Below are 23,924 nucleotides of genomic sequence, written 5' to 3'. Positions count from 1 at the left end.
AAGCTAACCCTTAAGAAAAAAAATGTTTTAAATGTACAAAAATAGCGAAACATAAAACTGTATAAACTTGGTATTGATGGAATCGTGTGACTCAGAGAATAATGTTATCACACTATTTATTCTGCACACTGAACGCCGTAAGAATGAAATCCAAAAAACAAAATGGCAGAATTTCTCCCCCCCCCCCCAAATCTCCCTACAATTTTTTTTTACAAAAGTTATGCAACACATTATATATTCCCAAAAATGATGTCATCAAAAAGTACAACTTGTCCCGCAAAAAACAAGCCCTCATATGGCCTGGTCAATGGACAAATTAAAAAGTTATGGCTCTTGGAACGAGACTACAAAATTAGTTGAAATTAAATGATTAGACCATTTAAAAAACCTGCCCTGGTGGGTCTGACAGGGGGGTAAGAAACCCTCCACTCAAGGGGTTAAAGGCCTCAAAAAGCTCTATTATGGAGTTGTGTTATATGGACCTGGATTTTGGCATCTATATAATTCTATGTTCCATTCTGTTAGACCTCATTCAGACGGCTGTATTGTGGATTGCACCCAAGAGTCTTGGGTGCAACTCGCATCAAGACCATGTGCTGCCCAATCTGGTTGGCCAGTACACATTGCATGTTCTATTCTCCTCCATGATATGGACTAGGATAGGACATGCAGTAATTTGTGTATATAGCCTCACAGGCAGCTACAATGGGCTCATGTACTGTCTGAAATACACAGATAGCATGTGGATTGAAAATATGCCAGTCTAAATAGCCCCCAATCTATTAGCCTCTTGTGCTAGATGAAGGCTTTTTATGCCATGCGCATGGAGCCTAAGGCTGCCTGTCCACGGGCGAATTTTCATTGCATTCCCCACGGCGATAATCCAGCCGTGGGGGAACGCAGTCATGTTCCATAGTGTTGCTATGGAAACTGCAGCCTCCACTGTCCGTGAGCGGAGAATCATAGCGATTCTCCACTTGCAGGCAGCATGCTGCGATTTGCCATGATTCTCTGCAGTGAGCCTATCTGTCAGATAAATTCAGTGTGGAGAACCATCAGCTGGCTCCTGCTCCCCGGCGGCTACGCCACGGGATATCACTACGCCTGTGGACAGGCAGCCTAAAAGACAAAGTAGCAGATTTTGTTTGGGGTTTTCTATTCTCAGGTCATTTAAATAGGTTTTTAGGATCATTCCCTATTTCAGGATATTAAAGGGGTTGTCCCGCGGCAGCAAGTGGGTCTATACATTTCTGTATGGCCATATTAATGCACTTTGTAATGTACATTGTGCATTAATTATGAGCCATACAGAAGTTATAAGAAGTTTTTCACTTACCTGCTCCGTTGCTAGCGTCCTCGTTTCCATGGAGCCCGTCTAATTTTCGGCGTCTAATGGCCAAATTAGCCGCGCTTGCGCAGTCCGGGTCTTCTTCTTTCCTCAATGGGGCTCCGTGTAGCTCCGCCCCGTCACGTGCCGATTCCAGTCAATCAGGAGGCTGGAATCGGCAATGGACCGCACAGAAGCCCTGCGGTCCACCGAGGGGGAAGATGCCGGCGGCCATCTTCAGCAGGTAAGTAAGAAGTCACCGGAGCGTGGGGATTCAGGTAAGCACTCTCCGGTGTTCTTTTTTAACCCCTGCATCGGGGTTGTCTCGCGCCGAACGGGGGGGGGGGGTTGAAAACAAAAAAACCCGTTTCGGCACGGGACAACCCCTTTAAAGTCTGCCCCTTTCTTTGGTGCAGGATTAACATGAATTTTACTGAACTAAGAAATCCAATAACCTTCCCTGTATCCTTGTAAATTATTGGTTTGCTCATCTACCTACAGGATATAAACACAGATTACTAAAGCCTTAATATAGTCATATTGGGAGAATTACATATATTTAAGTAGAATGCAATTGGTAACCTATTTTTCTCCTGGGTGGATTCAAGTACTCTTGTTCTACATGACAATCCACATAGCCACATGAACAGTCCATACCAGAGCAGCTCTTTCTTCCAGAAACTTGATTTTCCTAAAATACAGTGGTGCCTTGGGTTAAGAGTTTAATTCATACCGTGACGGTGCTCTTAACCCAAAACACTCGTAAGTCAAATCAATTTTCCCCATTGAAATTAATTGAAACGGCATTAATGCGTTAGGACCTCCCCAAAGCCCTAACTACACTACATGTGCTTAAATAAAACAAAACAAAAAAAATTAAAAAACACATCAATACTTATCTACCGCTGGCGTTCCGATCCTCGCGCAGGTCTCCTTCGCTGCTGCTACAGCCTGTTGTTTCCTCCTTCACGCCCGACAGAGCATTTCTTCCTGGGAGTGGGGCTTGAATTCCCCGCCTCCAGCAGCATATATCTATATTCCACAACACTTCTGCTTGATTTATAACCCGATTGGTTGTTTGGGTTAAAACGAGCAGAAGTGTTGTGAAATATAAATGTATGCCCTCCAGCAAGCTAATGCTCTGATTGGGTATTCCAGCACTGCGTCAGCCAATAAAAGCTGGCGATGGGTTAAGCAATCAGAGCCATTCAATGACATTAGTATTAGAAACCGGTCACATAGCCAAGCACTGAAAATCTCCTGTTCTCAAAGCCAATGTGTGATGAAGCATAAAAAAAAACTAAGTAGCTTGGAGAGCATCACCTATATTGCATAATGAAAAAGGTTTATGGATGTGGTCTTCTGTCATACAGATGTGAAATAGGTACATTAATTCAATAAATGATACGCTGAAAAAGTGCACTAGCGAAAGCAAAAAACAGAATAAGAAAACCAGAGTCACAAGTAGGCATTGAGATAATTAGTAAAAGAGAAAATCACTTTATTCGCAAAAAAAACAAAAAAAAAAACCACAGATGTGTGCTGACTAGAGATGAGCGAGCGTACTCGCATAAGCACTACTCGCTCGAGTAATTGGCTTTATCCGAGTATCGCTGTGCTCGGGGCTAAAGATTCGGGTGCCGCTGCGGCTGACAGGTGAGTCGCAGCGGGGAGCAGGGGAGAGCGGGCGGGAGAGAAGGAGAGAAAGATCTTACCTCCGTTCCTCCCCGCTTTCCCCTGCAGCTCCCCGCTCCGTGCCGGCACCCGAATCTTTAGCCCCGAGCACAGCGATACTCGGATAAAGCCAATTACTCGAGCGAGTAGTGCTTATCCGAGTACGCTCGCTCATCTCTAGTGCTGACCACTAAGGGTATTCTTTCCTTCTAACTTGCTGCCCATTGTCTGTTAACCCCTTCACGACCAAGGACGTAAGGGTACGTCCTGGAGCGTTGGGGTATGTATAAAGAGAGGTCGCCCCATATACTTCTTCCCAAAGTCCCTGATTCAGGTCCAGTCCTGTAGTACCAGACATCCCTTCCTCTGAATGGTAGTAATGCAAACCGCATTCTACTTTTACAGTAGTTGAGCAGCAGCCAATGGCTGGTAGCAGGATCATCGGATATTCTGCACAAAAGAGGACTCACATAGTGGCGGTACATACCAGAAAACCACCATGTGGCCTGCTGTTTAGATAGATGACAGGACAGATGTCCGGCACTGTGCTCATGGGGAGATTGTCATGTGCCTTGCATTATGGCTGGGCAACAAAAGAGGACAAAAAAATTAGCAGAAGCATGCATAGGCTGATGTTACTCTTGGCTATGTGAAGGTTAGGCCATATTCAGACAGCCAAGTGCGAGTTGCATATGTCCATATGCTGTCCGTGTGGCAAGGCAGTGGACATTGCGGGTCCTACTCATATCCATGAATCAGATCAGAAACTGCTGGTCTGCATCATCCCCTTTGATTTTGCTCAGTTACAAACCTGGACAGAACTTGAATGAAAAAAAAGCCCCAAATAATAGAAAAGGAATAAGCGGTGTAAATTGACCTTAGGAGCAGTTTAGGGGGCCACGTATCACATAGGAAAGACCAACTATTGTTACATATTGCAGATGTTGTCATAATTACTATCAATAATGACTCATTTTAACCCCTTAGTGATGGCGCTATCGTGGGACGTGTATGTAGGGAGGTAGCACTGCTATCTCCCTCCATACAGCGCAGGCGTCAGCTGTTTATTACAGCTGACACCCACGGGCAATAGCCGTGCTCAGCTGTTCGCGGCTATTAACCCTTTGAATGCGCTGTCAATTCTGACAGCGGCGTTTAAGGGCTCATGTCCACGGGCAAAATAAGAATTAAAATCCGCAGCGGATTTTAACTCTTCTCCCGCCCGCGGATCCGCACCCCATAGGGATGCATTGACCACCCGCGGATAGATAAATACCCACGGATGGTCAATAAAAGTGATTTTAAAAAAAATGGAGCATGGAAAAATCTGGACCATGCTCCATTTTCATGCGGGTCTCCCGCGGGGACGGCTCCCGCGGGCTTCTATTGAAGCCTATGGAAGCCGTCCGGATCTGTGGGAGCAAAAATCATATTTTACTCACACGCTCCGGTTCTTCTCTCAGTCGCGGCCGGATCATTTTGCTTCGGCCCGGCGCACGCGCAGGGCACGTCACCGACGTCATCATGCACATCCGCCGAGCCGAAGAAAGAAGATCCGGCCGCGACGAGAGAAGATGACGCCGCAGCGAAGAGAAGAAACGGAGCGGATGGGAGGTGAGTTAATTCTTATTTATTCTCCTTTTCAGCGCTCATGTCCGCGGGGCAGGAGGGACCCGCTGCAGATTCTCCATGGAGAATCTGCAGCGGGTCCCTCCTGCCCCGCGGACATGAGGGCTGAAAATAGCAATAAATGAGAATAAACTCACCTCCCATCCGCTCCGTTTCTTCTCTTCGCTGCGGCGTCATCTTCTCTGCGTCGCGGCCGGATCTTTTTTCTTCGGCTCGGCGGATGCGCATGATGACGTCGGTGACGTGCCCCGCGCATGCGCCGTCCCGAAGAAAAAAGATCCGGCCGCGACGGAGAGAAGATGGCGCCGCACGAAGAGAAGAAACGGAGCGTGTGAGTAAATCCCGATTTTTGTCTCCCGCGGATCCGGACGGCTTCCATAGGCTTCAATAGAAGCCCGCGGGAGGCCGGCATGAAAATGGAGCATGGTCCAGATTTTTTCATGCTCCATTTTTTTTAAAATCCCTTTTATTGACCATCCGCGGGTATTTATCTACCCTGCGAGTGGTCAATGCATCCCTATGGGGTGCGGATCCGCGGGCAGGAGAAGAGTTAAAATCCGCTGCGGATTTTAATTCTTATTTTGCCCGTGGACATGAGCCCTAAATCCCCCAAACGCTGTTCGGGCCCCCCCCCCCCCCCACGGTAAGATCGGGGGAGCCGTGCGGGTGTCATGGCAGCTGGGGGCCTTTAGAAAGGCCCCAGGGCTGCCTTAGCAGACTGCCTATCAAGCCATCCCCGTGGGGTGGCTTAATAGACTGCCTGTGAAAAAGCAGTATGACGTAATGCTATGTCATACTGCAGGAGCGATCAAAGCATCGCATGTTAACCCCTTAACAACCGGCCCATAGTCTTTTTACATCCTCACTTGCTGGGCCTTATTCCTTGAGGACGTAGAAATATGTTTCCTGCAGGGATTAAGGCCCTGCAAGCTGAGGACGTGACAGCTCCATGCTGCCGGCTCCTGGAGGTAGCCGGCAACCTGGAGCTGCCATTCCGGGCCGCGGGTCCCCTCCCCCGGTCACATGATCGCCGCCATTTACCGAATGCCGGTGATCATATAAAAGTTAGTAAAAAGTTTTAAAAGGTGAAAGATTCAGCTGCCCCGGTGGATCGGATCCATCAGGGCAGCTGAAAGTACTCACCCGCCTGCGCCCCGATGATCGGCGCCTTCTGCGCTCAGAAGGCGCGCGCGGCCCAGGAAATTTAAAAATCCTTCTGCTCCCGGCTCCAATGTGTAGCCGAGAGCAGAGGGATGTCACCGGGAGCCGATGTATGCGGTTCCCGGTCACATGATCCAATGGATAGCAGCAATCATGTAAAGTAAAAAAAAGTTTTAAAAAAGTTAAAGAAAAAAAAGTTTAAGTTTCATCTCCCCTCACGGATCATATCCGTGAGGGGAGATGAAATAACGTACCTAAGACACCGCATTTATCCGTGGACTTCACCACGGATTCTGCACACGCGCCCGCCGCCAAGATGGCGGACGCATGTGCAAAAGGCGCAGATTGCCAGGGTAATTTAAAATCTCCCTGCTCCTGGCTACCAAATGTAGCCGAGAGCCTGGAGATTTCCCTGGGGCTCGCAAAACGCGGTTCCTGGTCACGTGATCGCCGTTTTCCAATTGAAAACGGCGATCACGTAAAAGTAAAAAAAGTGAAAATTTCACCTCCAATCACAGATCAGATTTGTGAGGGGAGGTAAAATTACTTACCTAAGGCCTCCGGCGATGTCCCCTGACAGGATTTTTATCCACAGACTTTTCCCCAACTTTGGCGCATGTGCCCATTAGCAAAATGGCGGCGGACGCAAACGCAAAAGCTGTTGAGGGCCCTGGAAATTCAAAGTCTCCTTGCTCCTGGCTACTAAATGTAGCCAAGAGCCTGGAGCAGTGACCGAGGGCCGCAGTGAGCGGTCCGCGGTCACGTGATCGCCGTTATCCAATAGATAATGGCGATTACGTAAAATTTAAGACAGTTGAAATTTGATGCGCCTTTCCTTTTGAGCCCCGTTGTGCATACGGACATAATATTAAGGCCACAATGGGCATGTCTCTGAAAACGGGACAAACGGGGGTATCCATTTTGGGGTGAACTTTTTAATTCTTATGTATGCTGTACAAAAAAAAAATGTTTTTAAAATGACAACTGCCAAAAAAATTTAAATCGTTATTTTTTCCAGCTGCTTTGTTCAGATTCATTCAAAAACTGTGGGGTTAAAATATACAGTACACCCCTAGGTGTTTGCGTTAAGTAGTCTAGTTTTCAAAATGGGGTCATTTGTGGGGGTCCTCTGTCGTTTTGGCCGCTCAAGGGTTCTACAAGTGGGCAATGGGGCCTAAAACGCCTTCACGCAAAATGTCTGTTCTAAAAGCCACCGATTGCTCCTTTCGTTTTGGGCCCCGTTGTGAATACAGACATAATTTTAGGGCCACAATGGGTATGTTTCAGAACATGGGACAAACAGGGGTATCTATTTTGGGGTGAAAGTCTTCATCCCTATGTGTGCTGTACAGAAAAAAACGGGTTTAAAAGTGACATGATTGCCAAAAAAATGAAAATCGTAATTTTTTTCCTTCTGCTTTGCTTAGATTCATTCAAAAACCGTGGGGTCAAAATACACACTACACCCCTAGAGGAATTCGTTAAGGGGTCTAGTTTTCAAAATGGGGTCATTTATGGGGGTTCTATATCGTTTTGGTACATCAAGGCTCTACAATTGGGCAATGCGGCTGAAATCGCCTTCAAGCAAAATGACTGTTCTGAAAGTCACCGTCTGCTCTTTTCGGTTTGGGCCCCGTTGTGCATATGGACAGAAGATTAGGGCCACAATGGGTATGTTTCTGAACACAGGACAAACGGGGGTATCCATTTTGGGTGCAAATATGAAAAAAAATCCCATCTTTTAAATGGCATATTTGCAAAAACATGAAATTTTATTTTTTCTCCTCTAAATTGCATTAATTCCTGAAAAAAATCTGTGAGGTAAAAAATACTCACGACCCCCCTCGGGGTGTAGTTTTTAAAATGGGGTCATTTGTGGGGGTATCTATCATTCTGACACTCATGAGCCTTTGTGATCTTGGCTTGGTGTAGGAAAACAAAGTGTTCCTCAAAATGCTGATAATCAATGTTAAAGTTGCATGTCTCTTAAATGGTTATAAAGTAAACAGATGGAAATATATATCTTATCAAGAATTTGTACAGTATGTTTGCACATATTTGAGATATCGCAATTGAAAATGTGAAAAAAATGAAAATTTTCTCAAAATTTTCCCGATTTTGGCGCTTTTAATAAATAAACACAAGTTCTATCGGTCTATTTTCACCACCTAAATGAAGTACAACATGTGGCTAAAAAACAATGTCAGAATCACTTGGATATGCAAAGCCTTTACGGAGTTATGCTATGTCAAAGTGACACATGTCAGATTTCCAAAATTTGGTCTGGTCATTAAGACGCAAACAGGCTGGGTCACTAAGGGGTTAAAGTTCCCCAGGGGGACTTCAAAGTAATGTAAAGTGTTAAAAAAAAAAGTTATAAAAGTTTCAAATCACCCCCCTTTTGCCATATCTATTATTAAAAAATCTAAATCATAAAATAAAAATATGTATTTGATATCGCCGCGTCCGTAAAAGTCCGATCTATCAAAGTAGTGCATTATTTTTCCTGCACGGTGAACGTCGTCCGAAAAAAAAAGAAGAACGCCAGAAATACACTTTTTTAGTTACCCTGTCTCCCAGAAAAAACGCAATAAAAAGCGATCAAAAAGTCGTATGTATTCCGAATTGGTACTATCGGAAACTACAGGACATCCGGCAAAAAAATGAGCCCTTGCTCAACTACGAAAAAATAAAAAAGTTATTGTGCGCACAAAATGACTGCAGAAAATAATTGAAAAAAATTAAATATCTGAAAAAAAAAATAAAAATACAAGTACTACAGCAAATAAAAAAAACAAACAAAAAACTATACAAGTTTGGTATCGTAGTAATCGTACTGACCCATACAATAAAAATATCAGGTCATTTTTGTTGGTTTTTGCGCCGTAGATACAGGACGCACCGAAAGATGGTGGAATGACTTTTTTTTCCCATTTCTCTCCGCTTAGAATTTTTTAAAAGTGTTTCAGTAAATTATATGGTACCATAAATAGTGCCATTGAAAAATACAACTCATCCCGCAAAAAACAAGACCTCATACAGCAACGTTGATGGATAAATAAAGGAACTACGATTTTTTAAAAGAGAGAGTAGGAAAAAACAAAAATGGGAAAAAGCAAAAAAGCTCCGTCACTAATGGGTTAAAGCAGGTCCAATATATTCTCTGACACAAAGTTATTCTGTCAAGTGGAAGAGAAAGACCATGAAAGTCAATAAGTAAAATTATTGTTCAGCCTACAGTCATTTAAAGGGTATTATGTATAAGCTTAGGATTTCAAAAAGTTAATTTGAACATCTCTCCCTCCCCCCAGAGATACTAAATGTGCAAGGTAAATGAACGGCACGAAAAGAAAAAAAAAAGAACTCCGATATAGACTAATTTTTGACTTTGCGTGGCCTATACCTAGAAAACACCAAATCCATCTGTTCTGAACAGTTTTTCTCTTCATTTCTGTGGATTTCCTAATGTTATTTAGCACAATATAAGGTATCAATACATCAAAAAAGGCACAGAACTATAAGAAAGTACGTAAGTTGGCCCCAGAGACAGCAATTCTATGGTGCAAAAAAAAAATCAGAAGTGATGATTCTTCATCGTGATATCACACCAGATAGGTTGGGGCTCAGGCGACCAGTGGCATGGGATCACTTGAGAATCAGTAAAAGGATTACAAAGTTTACTATCCTTCCGTACTGTATCAGAGGAATGCATATTCCCAAATATATCTGAGTGGTATGCAGTCACCACTAGCAGGAGCACGATTCAATAATCACATTCAACCACCAAACAGTACAAAATGTCAAAGTACTTCTATGGACAAGAAAATATATATTTTTGTACACTAGACGTAACTTTCATTACATTAGGTAGAAAATGACTGACCCCTTAGGCCTAGTGCCCATGGCCGTGAGGGGCTCCGCAAGCGGAATTCCGCAGCGGAGTCCGTCACAGCGCCCCCCCAGAGAACGCATACTCACCTCGGGATCTGCTGCCCGATGTCCCGCATGTGCAGTACAGTGCATGACACACTGGCAGCGTCATGTAACGTGCCAGCAGTGTCACGTGACACGCCTGCAGCGTCGGTGGGCAGGAAAGCGTTTTCACGCTATATTATAAGATAGCGTGATGGACGGCTTCCATTAACTGCAATGGAAGCAGTCCGTGCGTACGCCGGCGGCAAATAGAACATGCCGCGAATGATTACAGGTTATTTCACGGAGCGGTATTCCACGGTGGAATTCCGCACTGTGAGCATTGCGCTATTAGGTTCAATAGAAAAATCCGCCCATGGGAATTAGGCCATAGCCAGTTAGATTTTTATTCCAATCGCTACATATCAAAAAGATGCATAATGCAAGTATGTGTAAGAAGTCTTAAGATGATGAGTCCACTTCTGATGTAGTGGCCCAGAGTTAAGAGGGCCTCTCCATAATGTTAAGGGTTTGTCTCGTGTAATGGTATTGTCAGTGTCTTCTATGTTGTATGCATTTGATGTGTATTGCACCTCTGCAGCACTGACTGTGTTAACGTCTGGGTTATGTCTGAGAAATGTATCATGTTGTATGCCATGTGACCTTGTGATATATATGTGTACGCAAGTGAGTAGAGAGAGAAGAAGAGAAAAAGGAGAAAAGAGAGGAGAGGGTCTTCTGTGTTTTTGCAAGAGTGTGAAGTCTGCTTCTAGTCATTAAGTGAGTCGCACAGACACCAATCGAGAGAAAGTCACCGGGATCACACAGATAACTGCGATTGTGGATTGCCCGAGTATCCTCCCCGTCACAACACCTTCTCTTGTTGTATCTGTGCCAATCTACTGTTGAACCGTTATCGAGTTACAGTAAACTGACATTACCGACCGTTCCCCATTTGTCCAGAAAGTTATCCCTGTGTGTGAACTTAGTTATTTCTTACAGCCAGTTTCACCGCAAAGGACAGAACGGTGGCGTCACAAGTGACAAGAAGATTCAGGGTAACCGCTAGTTACCCTTTCCCTGTGACCTTCCCCAGCAGTAACTTGGATGGGTCCAGGGCTATCCTCAGGGGAGGAGATGGTAGAGTCACCATGACATAATCAGCCTAATCTACCCCGCCATCTCCTTGGCTGTGGGCCCGCACCTCTGAGGCCGCACTGATACTTGGGAACACCACAACAAATTCCCTGTGCTGCCAACATTGACGGAAAATAACACCTAACCCTTTATGTGGAAGGAAAAAGGAGAACTCAGCAGTTATGGCAGTCCATTTCTTCATTGATGAGTCACTCATTTAATTACAGTAATAAACATTATCAAATCACCTAAAAGCAGAGAGAGTCAGAGTTTGCCCAACTTTAAAGGGATTGCCACTTTTAAAAAATAATTAATTAAAACCAGATTGGGTTGCCCCACTGCCTAGAGGGGCTGACCGTGAGGGCCTACTTAAATGCAAAGAGATAAAATGGATCTATGAATTAGATACCCTGACTCCCAAGGGACTAAACATAGAATATCCAATAGTATCCCACTTGTAATTGGGGGTTAGGCCTCCTTCCCACGATCTATTGAACCTAATAGCACAATGCTCACGGTGGGGAATTCCACTGCGGAATTCCGCACTGTAAATTCACCCGTCCTCACCCGTGGCATGCTCTATTTGCCGCGGATGTACGCGCGGACGGCTTCCATTGCAGTCAATGGAAGCCGTCCGTTCATGCTATCTTCCGCTGTAGCACAGCGGAAGATAGCATGAAAGCGCTTACTCGGTTACCGCCGCGTCATGTGACACGGCCGGCCGCGTCATGTGACGCGGTGAGCGTGTCACAGGACGCGGCGGAGGTGGGCGGGGAAGCGTCATGCGGGAGCGATGACGCCAGATCCGCAGGTAAGTATGGGGTCTCCTGGGGGGGCGCCGTGACGGGCTCCACCGCGGAATTTCGCGGCGGAGCCCGTCACGGCCGTGTGCAGCCGGCCCTATGTGAAGTTTATGTGCTTTAATTGGTTATTTCTATACGGTTCTATAACACAACGGAATTTGACCTTGTTCTTAGTATTGTTTTTAATCACCTTTTGTTTGCCTTACAGATTTGTAAATGCATGTGCTTCAAACTCCAGACGTCTCTGTACAAATTTAATTATTCTTTACTATTCACAATAAATATGGCAATATTCAATATTTGTTGCTGTGATATGGATTTTTCTGGGTGTACGGCTATATACTGGGGATATGTGGCTGATTTTTTCTTGTTACATAAGTGGGTAAATATCATATTTGATCCGATATTAGGGACTTAACTATGTGAGAAATAGTTATATATATATATATATATATATATATAAATAAAACTAACTATCGAGGGATATAGCTTTGAGTGAGATGGGTATTTCCCTAGACACTTATTGTGCAATATAAGCGGTAATAAAGGTACTGTATTGTCCTTATAGCTCACTGTTCCTACGATATATCGCTATATACCCGTTTAGTGAGATATATATACTATACTCTTCGTTATGGTCTCTTCTGCTTTAAATATATTACTACTGCTTTGCGTAGTGATATTGTGGGTCTTCTATGCTATCTAAAGATAATTGGTATAAGTGATGACGCTGTATATGAGAGCACATATTTGTTTTGCCAAACTATGTAATGAGTCTGGATAGTAATGGATAACATCTTTATGCTGGGTAACTATGATGCCAGATGTCCCAGATGAACAGCCGATGCTTGTACAATATGCCCAGCTATATTCTGTATCCGAACGGCATTTGGTGCTATATGATTGGATCATCACCGTAGTCCCGCGATAATGGTGACGTCAGAGACACTCACTGAACGACCGGCGCATGCGCAGTGCACTCGGAGGTGTCACTGCCTATGTGAGCGCTTGGATCTCGCGATAGTAGCGAGGCTATGCGCAGGCGCTTCTACAACATATACAAGCCGGCAAGATGGGAGGCCATGGAGGGAGGGCGCACATGCACAATAGGTATAGACCAGCTGTTTAGTATCGGTTTTTAATTTTGTCACTATATAAGGATTGTCCTGGAGGGTGTGTTTCATACTTGATAAAGATCAGTCACCTGATCGAAACGTCGTATGGTGCTTGGAGGAATAAAGAAGCTTTTTATTTAGACTGCATCGTTGCTTGCTGCCACGGTCCTTCTTTTCTCATTAATTAAAACCAGACGGAGAAACATTCCATTTTTCTAATTGTTTTAATTTTTTGATTGTAGAACTTTGTATTCTGCTGGCTGTACATGACTATGAGGGCGCTCATCTTGTCTGAGCTACATTTAACAAGATCTAGAGAATGTTTTACAGCAGCCTCATCGGCCAATCACGCAATGGACAGAGGGGATCCATTGACTTTTATGGGAGAATGCTCTAGACATGCTGTGATCTGTGCAGAGGTCATTTTTCGAGGAGGATGGGGGAGTAGATAGTCACAGCTGATCAATTATTGTCATTGGTGGATCTCGTGTTACCTACACATAGGTATCACCAGTGTAATCCATACTGTGATGTCAGTGAGATGCCTGCTGCAAAGCTTTCTCTACAGGAAATGACAGACTGGTATTAAGCCCATTTACATGCAACAATTATCGCTTAAAATTCATTCAAAAATCGCTGCATGTAAGTGCTACCGTCATTTGCTTTTCATCCAAATGATGATTTTTAGTTCAGCATAAAAACCATCCTTCAGCCGGCCAGCTGACAGCAGGGACCGCATGCTGCGATTCTCCATGGGAGTGCTGATAACATTGTTTTCAGCTGCTGACCTGCGGGAGAACAATGGAACTGTATGCAGATGACAGATCACCCACTGTTATCTGCATACAGTGAAGGGAGCCTCATTTGCACGCAAATGAAGCTAATAAGCTACTTATGGGCATTAGTGCCCATTAGTAGTTTATGCAAAATGATCGCTATCTAACAAATTTTGAGCGATCATCTTTGCGTGCAAGTGGTGGGGCTTTAGGCTGTGGTCAGTATGAAAAATGCAGGATTTATTTATATATAACATTTTAAAAACAGGAGGTGATCAAGGACCCATTGTAGAGTTCAAAACGCGTTCTCTGTATTTCTGTATTTTATGGCATGTTAACTGAATAAAGCAGGACACTTTCTTACAAGTTAATCTCGTACCCCATTTCCTTGGATTTACTCTTACAAAACCACTACGACTGGGCGGGATGATTTAACAAGGAGAATTGTATCTGCAAGAGCGGTGGACTGCAAGTTCCCAGCAAAGATGAGCTCCTTTTCCTTTGTATCTTAAAGGAACACTGTCTTATTTGGTCATAGTTACCAGTCATAGCCAAGCTTACATTTTTTATTGTGCTCTAGAAGAATGAAAGCTGAGCTCTGATTGGTTGCTTTGGGCAACTAAGTTTTTCTTTTAGACAAGGTTTTTTTCTGTGTTTCTGCATTTTTATACAATCTCTTGGGCTCAAAACCACCTCTTGCACCAAAAAAATAAATAAATAAAAACCTGGCCATAATCATCCAAGTGAGCCCTTTTATTGACTACTATGAAACATTGTTTCAGAGCTAGGCCTCCGATACTGATCTGCACCCACTAGGGAACTGGCGAGTCCTCCAGCTCTTGCATTACTTGCGCTTCCTCCCACCCTGGGCTTATTTTATGGGAGAGCAGCCCCACTCTGAGTTATTGTGCTTGGGTTCTGGCCAGATCCGACATACTTTATTGATCTCCCACATGTATTTGCTCTCACTTCCTGGTCAGCATGCTCCCATGTACTCGTTGCAGTGGAAGGAAGACCTTTGGTCTTTCTCTATTCTCTGAACAAAAGGAAACAATTGTGCTACACTCATAAAATCAGCTCACACTTCCAAGAAGCTAACTACTAAATACTCTCTTGCTACTGTAGGGTTCCCACCTGTTTGCAAGCTCTTTTGCCAGGTGTTAGCGACACATGCTGGCGATGTGGGGAAGAGGGCGCACATATACTTTTATCCCTGGCCCTTTTGGGACAAAGCACAAGAGGCGACAAAAAAAAAAAAAAAAAAAAAAGGTTAACCAACAGATCTTGGTCCAGCTCTGCTCCTTATTCAAAATTGTGAGACTACTCTCCCAAACTTCAAATGATCCATTCTGACTTTCCTGGTGATGATGGCTAGGATGTGCAACCCACTAATATTAAAACAATCACATGCTCTAACTACACCTCTCTAGTTTGGGTTTGGGTTTGACTCAACGAAATTTTAACAAACCATTGAACATAGGGTCCTCCTTTAGTCCTGTCATACCCCATTCCCGTTGGCCTCTCCTTTTCTTACCCTCTTCTAATACTTCACCTCCACGTGCCTCTGATTTTATCTCACATTTCATGAGAAAACACATATGATCGGAACAGTGTTTATTACACAGAACGTCTCTACGCTGCTAAACGCAGACAAAGCCATGTTGGTTGCAGCCGGCACTTGTCACATCAATCACGATGATCAGTCCAGGCGCCAGCTGCAATCAGCATCTCTGCCTGCGTACGTAGGGGGGAAATGCTGCCACGTAACACCATCCTAAGGCCACTCTCACACTCACTGCTATTAAAAAAGGCTTGACTCAAGCTACGCGCTAACTGCGGTATGATGCCACCATTGATTTCAATGGGTCTTTGCAGACCTCCGCCCAAACGCGGCGTTCCTAACGTTACTATTTTCGAGCGCCGTCTATTCTATTTTCGTGTTGGTATTAGTGTATCTTGACGCCACCAAGAACTCCTGGTAGAGGCAAGAGTGATGGGGGGGGGGGGGGGGGGGGAGGGGGGGTGACGCCCCCTGTAGCTGCAGTTCAGGCTCCTGGTAAAGTATTGGTTCCCCCTTATGTCCTCAGTAGTCCCTTCTGCTGAGGCAGTCAACTAGCAGTATGCAGAGTTCTCCCCTCCGCTGTCAGTAGCCCTGGTCCTGTGCTGGCTGCTCCGGCTACAGTATTCCCTTTGCTTACCAGCGGCACAGTGTCGGTGGTGACGTTTGGGCCCCTCCTACGCGTCAGTTAGGCGCATTTGCATTACTCTCCTGGCGTGTGCTGTGGTGGCTGTTGCGAGGCCACTCTTTTCCCCGCTTTGCAGCAGCACAGTGTCGCCCATGATGTGCCGCCACCTCCCCCACCTGAGCTGTCACTTACTCCGGGACTCAGGGGGGTGAGCGGACAGAAGGGTGGCCCAGCAAGATTGTGAGCGCTGGGCGGCCGCCAGGGAGCTCGGAGGCGACGTTCACCAGGCTGTTCCGAAGAATGTGGACCTGATGTATGGTGAGCGACAATGTCGCGCTTAGCGGGGGAGCGGCCGTCAGCGAACACAGATCCAGCAACAGATGCCAGTATGCAGCAGTGAGGCGGTGGCCGCCCAAGAGCCGAGGATGAATACTCCGCTCACAGTTATAGCAGCACACTATGGATTTATTACTGGCTGCCCTGCTGCCTTACACTGACGCTTACTTCGCTTCTTAGCCGTTCATTATTAGATTTGAATGCTGCCATGTAACAGCGGGAACATACCAGCATTTACAGTTCTTAATTTAAGGCTAACAAGCGAAGTAACCGCCAGCCTTACTGGCAGTAGCGCAGCCAGTAATCAATCCACAGCGTGCTGCTAGAACCCTGGTGCCTTCACCCTATCTGGAGTTAGAGGTGTGACAGGGGCGTTCCTCCTGTCAAACCCCTAGCTTCCGGTGGCGTCAAGGTACACTAATACCTTTCGTGTTTTGGGTGATGAGGTACGTTAGAAAGCGTTGTCAAGGGCTGCACATCGCGTTCAAGAATGCCAGTCAAAATTTCTGAGCACGTGTGAGAATGAACTCAGGCGTATGTTTCATGCTCATCAATGGATTGCAAATGTTTCCCATTGATCATCCAGACAATGTTACCAGCTCAACTGATTTACATTCCCAGATTTTGTCCCCAGGCAAATAAGATGTATAGTCTCATAAACGCTGAGTTGGGAGAAGACAAATATATGTTTAACATGTTTCCTTTCTACAAACAAAAGTAGAACTAGGAGGGGTTAGTGTTAAACCTTCACGTCCCTGCCACACACCCAGATCCGCCTCATCTTTAAATGATGCCAGGGCAGTTCAGCCACCCCCAACAGACACAGGTGCCTGAAACAAACCCATGGCCAGAACCACACCTATATGCTCAAGTCTCCAATTACAGCCGGGATTGAAACTATGGTGCCTCAGTAACCTCATTCATCTTCATGATGCATTACCACCTGCCTTTGTGTGGAGTTATAGGGAGCATTCAACACAAAGCTCACTTACCTAAAAAAACCTGGTAAGCATCAAGTAGCTGACAACAACATGCTAATAATGGGTTATCAGGACGCTGTATTGGGGCCAAAAAGGCTTAAAAGGTACATACACATAGGATGACTGGACTCAATGTCTGTCCCATCATACCCTGCAGTACTCTCCCCTATGACCATTACATTTCTGATACTGTATTAGAACGTGGCTCTGATCAGTGGCAAATAGTCCTGCCTGCGAACATCTTTAGGGCTTATTCACATGAGCATATACTGGCCAGCGTTTTCACGGCCAGCCGATATATACGCTACCATGTGATGCACGGGCTCGGCGTATAGGCCGTCGGGCAGCGGAAGACTGCTTAGCTCTACTAAGCTGTCTCCCCCTTACCTCCTCTCCACCCCACCACCCCGGCTGTTTGCAATAGAAGGGGCAGGACGGCGGTCCCACCCCTTGTCTGCAGCCAGCAATGGGAGGGGCGTGGTAGAGCTTAGCTCCGCCCACTTCCATTGCAAACAGCCGGGGGGGGGGGGGGGGGGAGAGTGGAGGAGGGAGTTTAGCAGTCACGCTAAACTCCCATAGGAGTCTATGGCAGAGGGTGTAGTCCAGCCAGGAAGATAGTTCCAGGATTATCTTTCCTGCCCGGCGCTTTTACTCTGTGGGAATACGCCTGTGTGATCTGATGCTTTGGAACCAAATGCATCACATGGTAGCTTATATTGGCCGGCCGTGAAAACAGCGGCTGATCTACGCTTGTGTGAATAAGCCCTTAGGTTCATACATTTCCATCTCCACTTAGACCAGTTTTTATTGGTGTGCCACTGTACAAGGCAGTAAGTTTGGGATTCCTGTGACATGGAATCTGCACATAGCCCTATGGCTCATACACATGGCTAGGTGCACACTAGTGTACAGACGGGCCAAACTTTACCTTGATTGTGATAGCACAGAAAATTATCTAATCCTACTAGTCTTATCGTAACAATAAAACCCACTGTAAATTATTCCAAAGTGTAAATAAACCACCCTGGCAGTGCAGCACAGTTTGATGTCACGTTGGATAAAGGCCCTTTTTACACACACACACACACACACACAACTATTTTTGCTCAAAATTCGCTCAAAAGATAGATAATCATTGCGTGTAAATGTCTGCCCATTGTGCAATTACCTGCACTTTTCGTCCACTGCTAAGTTCAGCTCAGCCTAAACTCTGTCGTCCCTGATAAGGGGGACCTATCAGGGACCGCACGCTGAGTTTTCTGCAGGCAGCGCTGATAACATTCTTTCAGCTGCTGTCCCGCTGGAGAACAATAGTGATGTATTTAGAGAAAAGACCCCCTGCTGTTCTCTAAGTGCATGCAAATTAAGCTAGTTAGCTACTAATGGGCTGATTAGGCCATTAGTACCTGTGCAAAATGATTGCTCAAAACTGTCAGTTTCTGACGAATTTTGAGCGATCATCTGTGTGTGTAAATGGGGCTTTACTCTTTAGCTTGACTTAGCACATCTGTATATTGGGGCAGTGTGCCGAATTCTATGGGAGCTGCCCCTGCATTACAAATCTAGCCACTGCACTATTAACAGAGTTGTCTGCTTCTAACACTGCCTACAATGCCAGCCTGGCACCAAGCAACTATTGATGACCTATGCTATCAATAGTAAAGTAACAGACAACCCCTTTAACGACTAATACACGTAGGAATCATTCAACATGAAAGAACAACATAGCCAAATAATGTCTAATAGAAAGAAGTCTTTATAATGGTCGATTGCTGATATTTTTCTCATGTCTGGTCATTTTAAAGTAAATTTCCACATTTCTTCATGTGATACAGTTAGGTTTCATTTCTTAATATATCTTTATATTCTGTGCTCTATTTTCTAGTACAAACCACAAAATTTTTAACATGCTGACTGCCTGCAGTAACCACTAGAGGGAGCCTGTGGGTATTAGTGTTTCTTGATGCCACCAGTAATTCCTGGTGGAGTCAAGATTGACAGGGGAGGAAGCAGGAACACCACAGCGGCATAAAGCGCCTTCCCTGGCGGCGCTGCAGGATGGAGCCCACAGGGCCGTGGGACACAGAAGGACCGCCGGCAGACACTGTCTTCTGCAGTAAGAGGAGGAGAGCTGAGAGGTGAGACAGCGCGGGGGAAACAGTGACTGCCGGAAGCCACTACATTGCGGCGAACAGCTTCTTCTTATCCGGCGCCGACAGTGGCTTCCGTGCGGGCCTCCCTGCAGTGACAGCACCCGTGGCACCACAGAGCGGCTGCAGACAGTGAGGGAGCGGCGGCGCGGCATGGGCTGATATTAATGCAGTGTGAAGCCACTGTCACAGCCGCCGAATACAACGAAGAAGGTAATCTTACTCACTGCCAGGACCTGAGAGCCCGGGCAAGGGGAGGCAGACCTGCAGCCAATGAGACAGGGGGGTAGGGGGCGTGCCCAGCCTGTCAAGCAGGCTGTATCTTGACACTACCCACAGTTCTGGTGGCGTCAAGATACACTAATACTGAGCCTGTGAGTTTACTACACACTTATAAGGGCCTGTTCACATCAGCGTCAACGGGGCCATTGTTGTATTCTGGCTAAACCAGGACCAAGCAGTGCTGCATACATCACCACTTCATCCCATCAAATCCTGCAACATGCCAGACAGAAACTAAATTGATCCCATGAAGATGAGTGGGGTCCATAAGCTTCTGTCCTAACAATTCCATTTGAACAGAGGCCCTTTTCTTACTCTCATAACTGAGCAGGAAAACGGAACCCTAAAGCGCCAATGTTACCAAGCCCCTAGGTCACTCACACATACCACTTATTACTGCAATTAGCACGGCATCCCGAGCGTCGCGCTAATCGTGGTACAACTCCACCACTGATTTCAATGGGGCCTTGCAGACGTGCTGGAACGTGGCGTTTCTAATGCCATTATTTTCAAACACTGTCCTATTTTTCTGCGGTTTCGCCTTTTTTAATGCACCTCATCACCGATAAAAATGATGGGGTGCATTAAAAATTGCTGTCAAAAGATGTACCATGTGTTCAAAAAACGCTGCTCGAAATTGCAGTAAAAATGTGCATTTTCTGAATGCACACGTGAAAGTTACCTTGGGCTGCTCTCACAGAGCCCGCTTTTTACTGCGCCATTTCAGGCGCTGCGCTATACGATCCAATTGATTTCAATGAGGCCTCGCAAACTAGCATTTCAAACTCTATTTTCATACTTTTTTTAAAGCACCTCATGAACAATCACAATGATGGGGTGTGTCAAAAAACGCTGTGGTATGCTGTACAGTGCGGTTGGAACCGCTGCTTGAAATCACAGTAAAATGCAGCATTTCTGCAAATCGCATGTATGTGGAGCCCATGCTAACCTATTGGTCCTTCCACACAAGTGATGTTTTGTAGCCTGCGACACTACAAAATCTCAGCATGCTCTATACAGCTGCGATTTGCGAATTTTTATGTTTCAATGTTTCACCGTGGAGCCTACTTTTTTTGCATCGCATGAAAATGCGGTTATTGTGCAGTGCAACTGTTACAGTAGGAAATCCTACTGTAGAAGCCCTAAACTCAGCCCTAGCTAAAGAAAAAAAAATTCATATAAATAAATGAATGGCTGTGATTGGTTCATTAAGCTCCGGTTCTGATTGGTTCTTGAGCACGGTGGCTCAGCCAATCACAGGCAGCCCTTCCTGGAGGTGGGTATTTTGATCCTCGAATCTAGGACGGGCTGGCGGAAGACCAAAGACAAGTGCCGGAGGTGAAGAGGAGACCCGCACAGGCAGAAGAGAGAATGAGCTCTTGATTATGTTTTTTGCCATGGGGAAGTTGTTAGAACCTAAAAGTTTTAAGTCGGACAACCCCAGTAAGCTGCTGGATCACAGATTTCTCCAGTCCTGATCATTAGAACAGACGTCTGTGCTGGGCTAAGCCTGCTGTCTATAGGCAGGTTTAGAGCGCTTTAGCAAGCACTGTTAAAATATATATTGGCTGTTGCTAAGGGGTTATTGAAGAGGCTGTATCAGATTTAACATCCGGAGGATGGGCAATAAGGCCTCCTTCACAGGAGCGACAAAGTCCTGTTACTACAATGCTACAAATCGCATGCATGTGAAGCCCATGCTTTCCTATGGATTCCTTCACACATGCCATGTTTTGCAGCATGCAACAACCCAACACAAAAATCTTGCGGGTCCGGCATTTTGCCTGCGACTTGTGAGGTTTTGTAGCCCATGTTTCCCTATGGAGCCTTCCTCTCTGTTGCATCGAATGAAAACGCAGTTTTTGCATGGTGCGATGGAACTTTAACAGTAGGAAATCCTACTGTCAAAGCCCTAATCTGAGCCCTGGCTGTCAGCCCAGCCGCATCTTCTCCCTGGGTCCCTATTCTCCTTCATCATCTTCTGGAATTGAAAATCCCCACCTCCCGGAAGCGCTGGCTGTGATTGGCTGATACTTAGCCAACCACAGCCAGTGCTTGGTGAACCAATCACAGCCATTCATCGAGCGCTGGCTGTAATTTGGCTAAGCATCAGCCAATCACAGCCAGCGCTTCCAGGAGGCAGGGATTTTCAATCCCCGACCAAAAGAGATTAAGACGACAAGTGGACTGGGGACACGGACAGCGCATCTAGGCGATATATGCTTTTAAAAAAAAAAAAAATAAATAAACTTTCTGCAGTCAGGGTATATTTTCGGGGTAGGGCTTCTATTTCAAACCCCTCCCCCCAGAAATCCTTGCATGTGGTGCTACAAAATCGCAGTATTGCCACTAGAAGATGCAGCGATACGATATCACCCCGATTTTCTCACTGAACCCATTCTATCCGCCTCGGGAAGATTCAAGGTATTGTGATTGATGATGGAACACGTGCTGCTGGGAAGATACAGGGTATGTGCTGCTCCCCGCTAGTGTAATAACCAGGCAGAGCGCGCACCAGGATATGAGTCATATACACATTCCTATCACTTCTATTTATGTGCACACATATATTTATTTATTTTCCATAATGATGTCAGATATGGATACGTGTAAATAATATGACATTTTACAACTGTGGTCACACATGACGGAGGGTATACCACAAGCCCTATTCTGGGTGCTGCCCGATAACCGGTCACCGGCAGGGCGACAAGTGCCACAGCCTCATCCAGCAGGCAGAACTGTGCCATGACCTCCATCCCAGAGGAGGGGGATAACTATTTCTTAGCCTGGTTACAATTTGACCTATGTAGTCGGATTCCACTGCCCCCCATGCCACCTGCTGACCGGGCAGCTACCTATGCCAGTCCTCTCCAGGGGCGGCTGGCTGTGGTTCTCCCTCCTGTTATCCCCCCTATGGGATGAGAATGAAGCTGCAGCCTCTCCAGGGCTCCCGCAGACCACCTGCTAGGCTGTATGTACACTGGCGCCCCGCAGCGGCTGACAGCACCCTATACGTTATATACACGGATGACTACGGAGAGCCTGTCAGCACGATGACATGGTGGTCATGCCCCACCACACGGGCGCCGGCTCTGCCGCCCATTCCTCCCTCACCTGCCAGCTGCGGCTCCATCCGTTGGGTCTCCCTGGGGGGCTGTAAACAAGCCTTTGGTTCCTGTTGCATTTGCTGCTTCTCCGCCATATCTGCGCTGACGTCATGCAGGAGAGGCGGCTCCTACCCGGCTGGACAGGTGAGCTCCACGTAGGTGAATGCTTGAGGTGAGACGCCACCTGCAGGTAAGAGCGGGAACAGCAGGGGGCGGGAAGTGTTGGAGGAGAATATGTGCTGTAGTTGGACGTGTGTGAGGAGCGCGTTGACCGCTGAGGGGAGGGAGGTGGTGGACGACGACAGCCAGGGAGGCACAGGGTTACCTCACGCCTCTAGCTCAGAGCAGTGTGGTGAGGGAGGCTGACTGCCCCCTGTGCCCCAAGAGGTGCCAGCTACAAACACTGCAGCCATATTTATATTGCACTAGGAGATATTTATGAACAGCAGTCCTGGAATATACAAAGTTGGCCACAAACATGAGCCCAGCAACCAATCACAGCGCAGCTTTCATTTTACCTCAGCAGCATAAGAAGTAAAAGCTGTGCTGTGATTGGTTGCTATTATAAACAAATATTAAGATTTAGCGTATATATATATATATATATATATAGTCAAGTTCATGGCATATTGTACCCATGTGTAACGCTTGGGCACCCTGTGGTTCTATTGAACTGCATTTATAACCATGGACAGGGGCAGATTGGGAATCCAAAGTGGCCCCATATTGTAGGTGGGACCAACCTGGCAGCAACTTTGGCAAGCACAAGTAGGCAGGGGGTGACAAAAAGCCAGTCACAGCCACGAAGGTGGTAGGAGGAGTGGAGTCTACATGGCACATATAGCTCGCTGCAGCAGATTCATACGCAGCACAGAACATGTTAGAACTGCAGCTTCCTATGGGTCCCTTCACATGCCATGTTTTGTAGCATGCTACCAGACGACACAAAGACTTCACGGGTCCCGCTATACGCACACGACTTGTGAGGTTTTGTAGCCCATGTTTCCCTTTGGAGCCTTCCTCCCCGTTGCATCGCATTGCACGACAACGTGATTTTTGCGCGGTGCGATGCAACTTTGACAGTAGGAAATCCTACTGCCAAAGCTAAAATATAAGTCCTGGCTGCAGAAAAAAAAACACATCACCTCTCCCGCGCTGTCAGCCCAGCCGTGATTGAACCAATCACAGCCATTCCTCGAGTGCTGGCTGTGATTAGCTGACGCTAAGAAGATGCGACCGGGCTGACAGCACGGGAGAGGTGATGTATGTGTATTTTAGGTTTTTTTTCTTCTTCTGATACGGCGTATTTTCAGGGAAGGGATTATATTTCAAGCCTCCCCCGAAAA

The 23,924-nt window shown here is 46.1% G+C and overlaps 1 protein-coding gene across 2 annotated transcripts in view; it reads right to left on the bottom strand.

Moving 5' to 3' along the window:
- MAP7 (microtubule associated protein 7) overlaps window positions 1-22,698 on the bottom strand; it is a 132,022-nt gene extending 109,324 nt beyond the window's left edge. For both annotated transcript variants that reach the window (XM_066606175.1, XM_066606184.1), the window contains exon 1: window positions 22,586-22,698. In XM_066606175.1, the coding sequence (XP_066462272.1) occupies window positions 22,586-22,673 (88 nt within the window). In that variant the 5' untranslated portion in view covers window positions 22,674-22,698. The remainder of the gene's footprint in view (window positions 1-22,585) is intronic.
- Between the last annotated feature and the right edge of the window lie 1,226 nt (window positions 22,699-23,924).

This window comes from Eleutherodactylus coqui, chromosome 1, assembly GCF_035609145.1.
Source record: "Eleutherodactylus coqui strain aEleCoq1 chromosome 1, aEleCoq1.hap1, whole genome shotgun sequence".
Lineage (NCBI taxonomy): Eukaryota > Metazoa > Chordata > Amphibia > Anura > Eleutherodactylidae > Eleutherodactylus > Eleutherodactylus coqui.
Note: the sequence above shows the minus strand (reverse complement) of the source record. Positions and strands in the feature narration are given on the sequence as shown.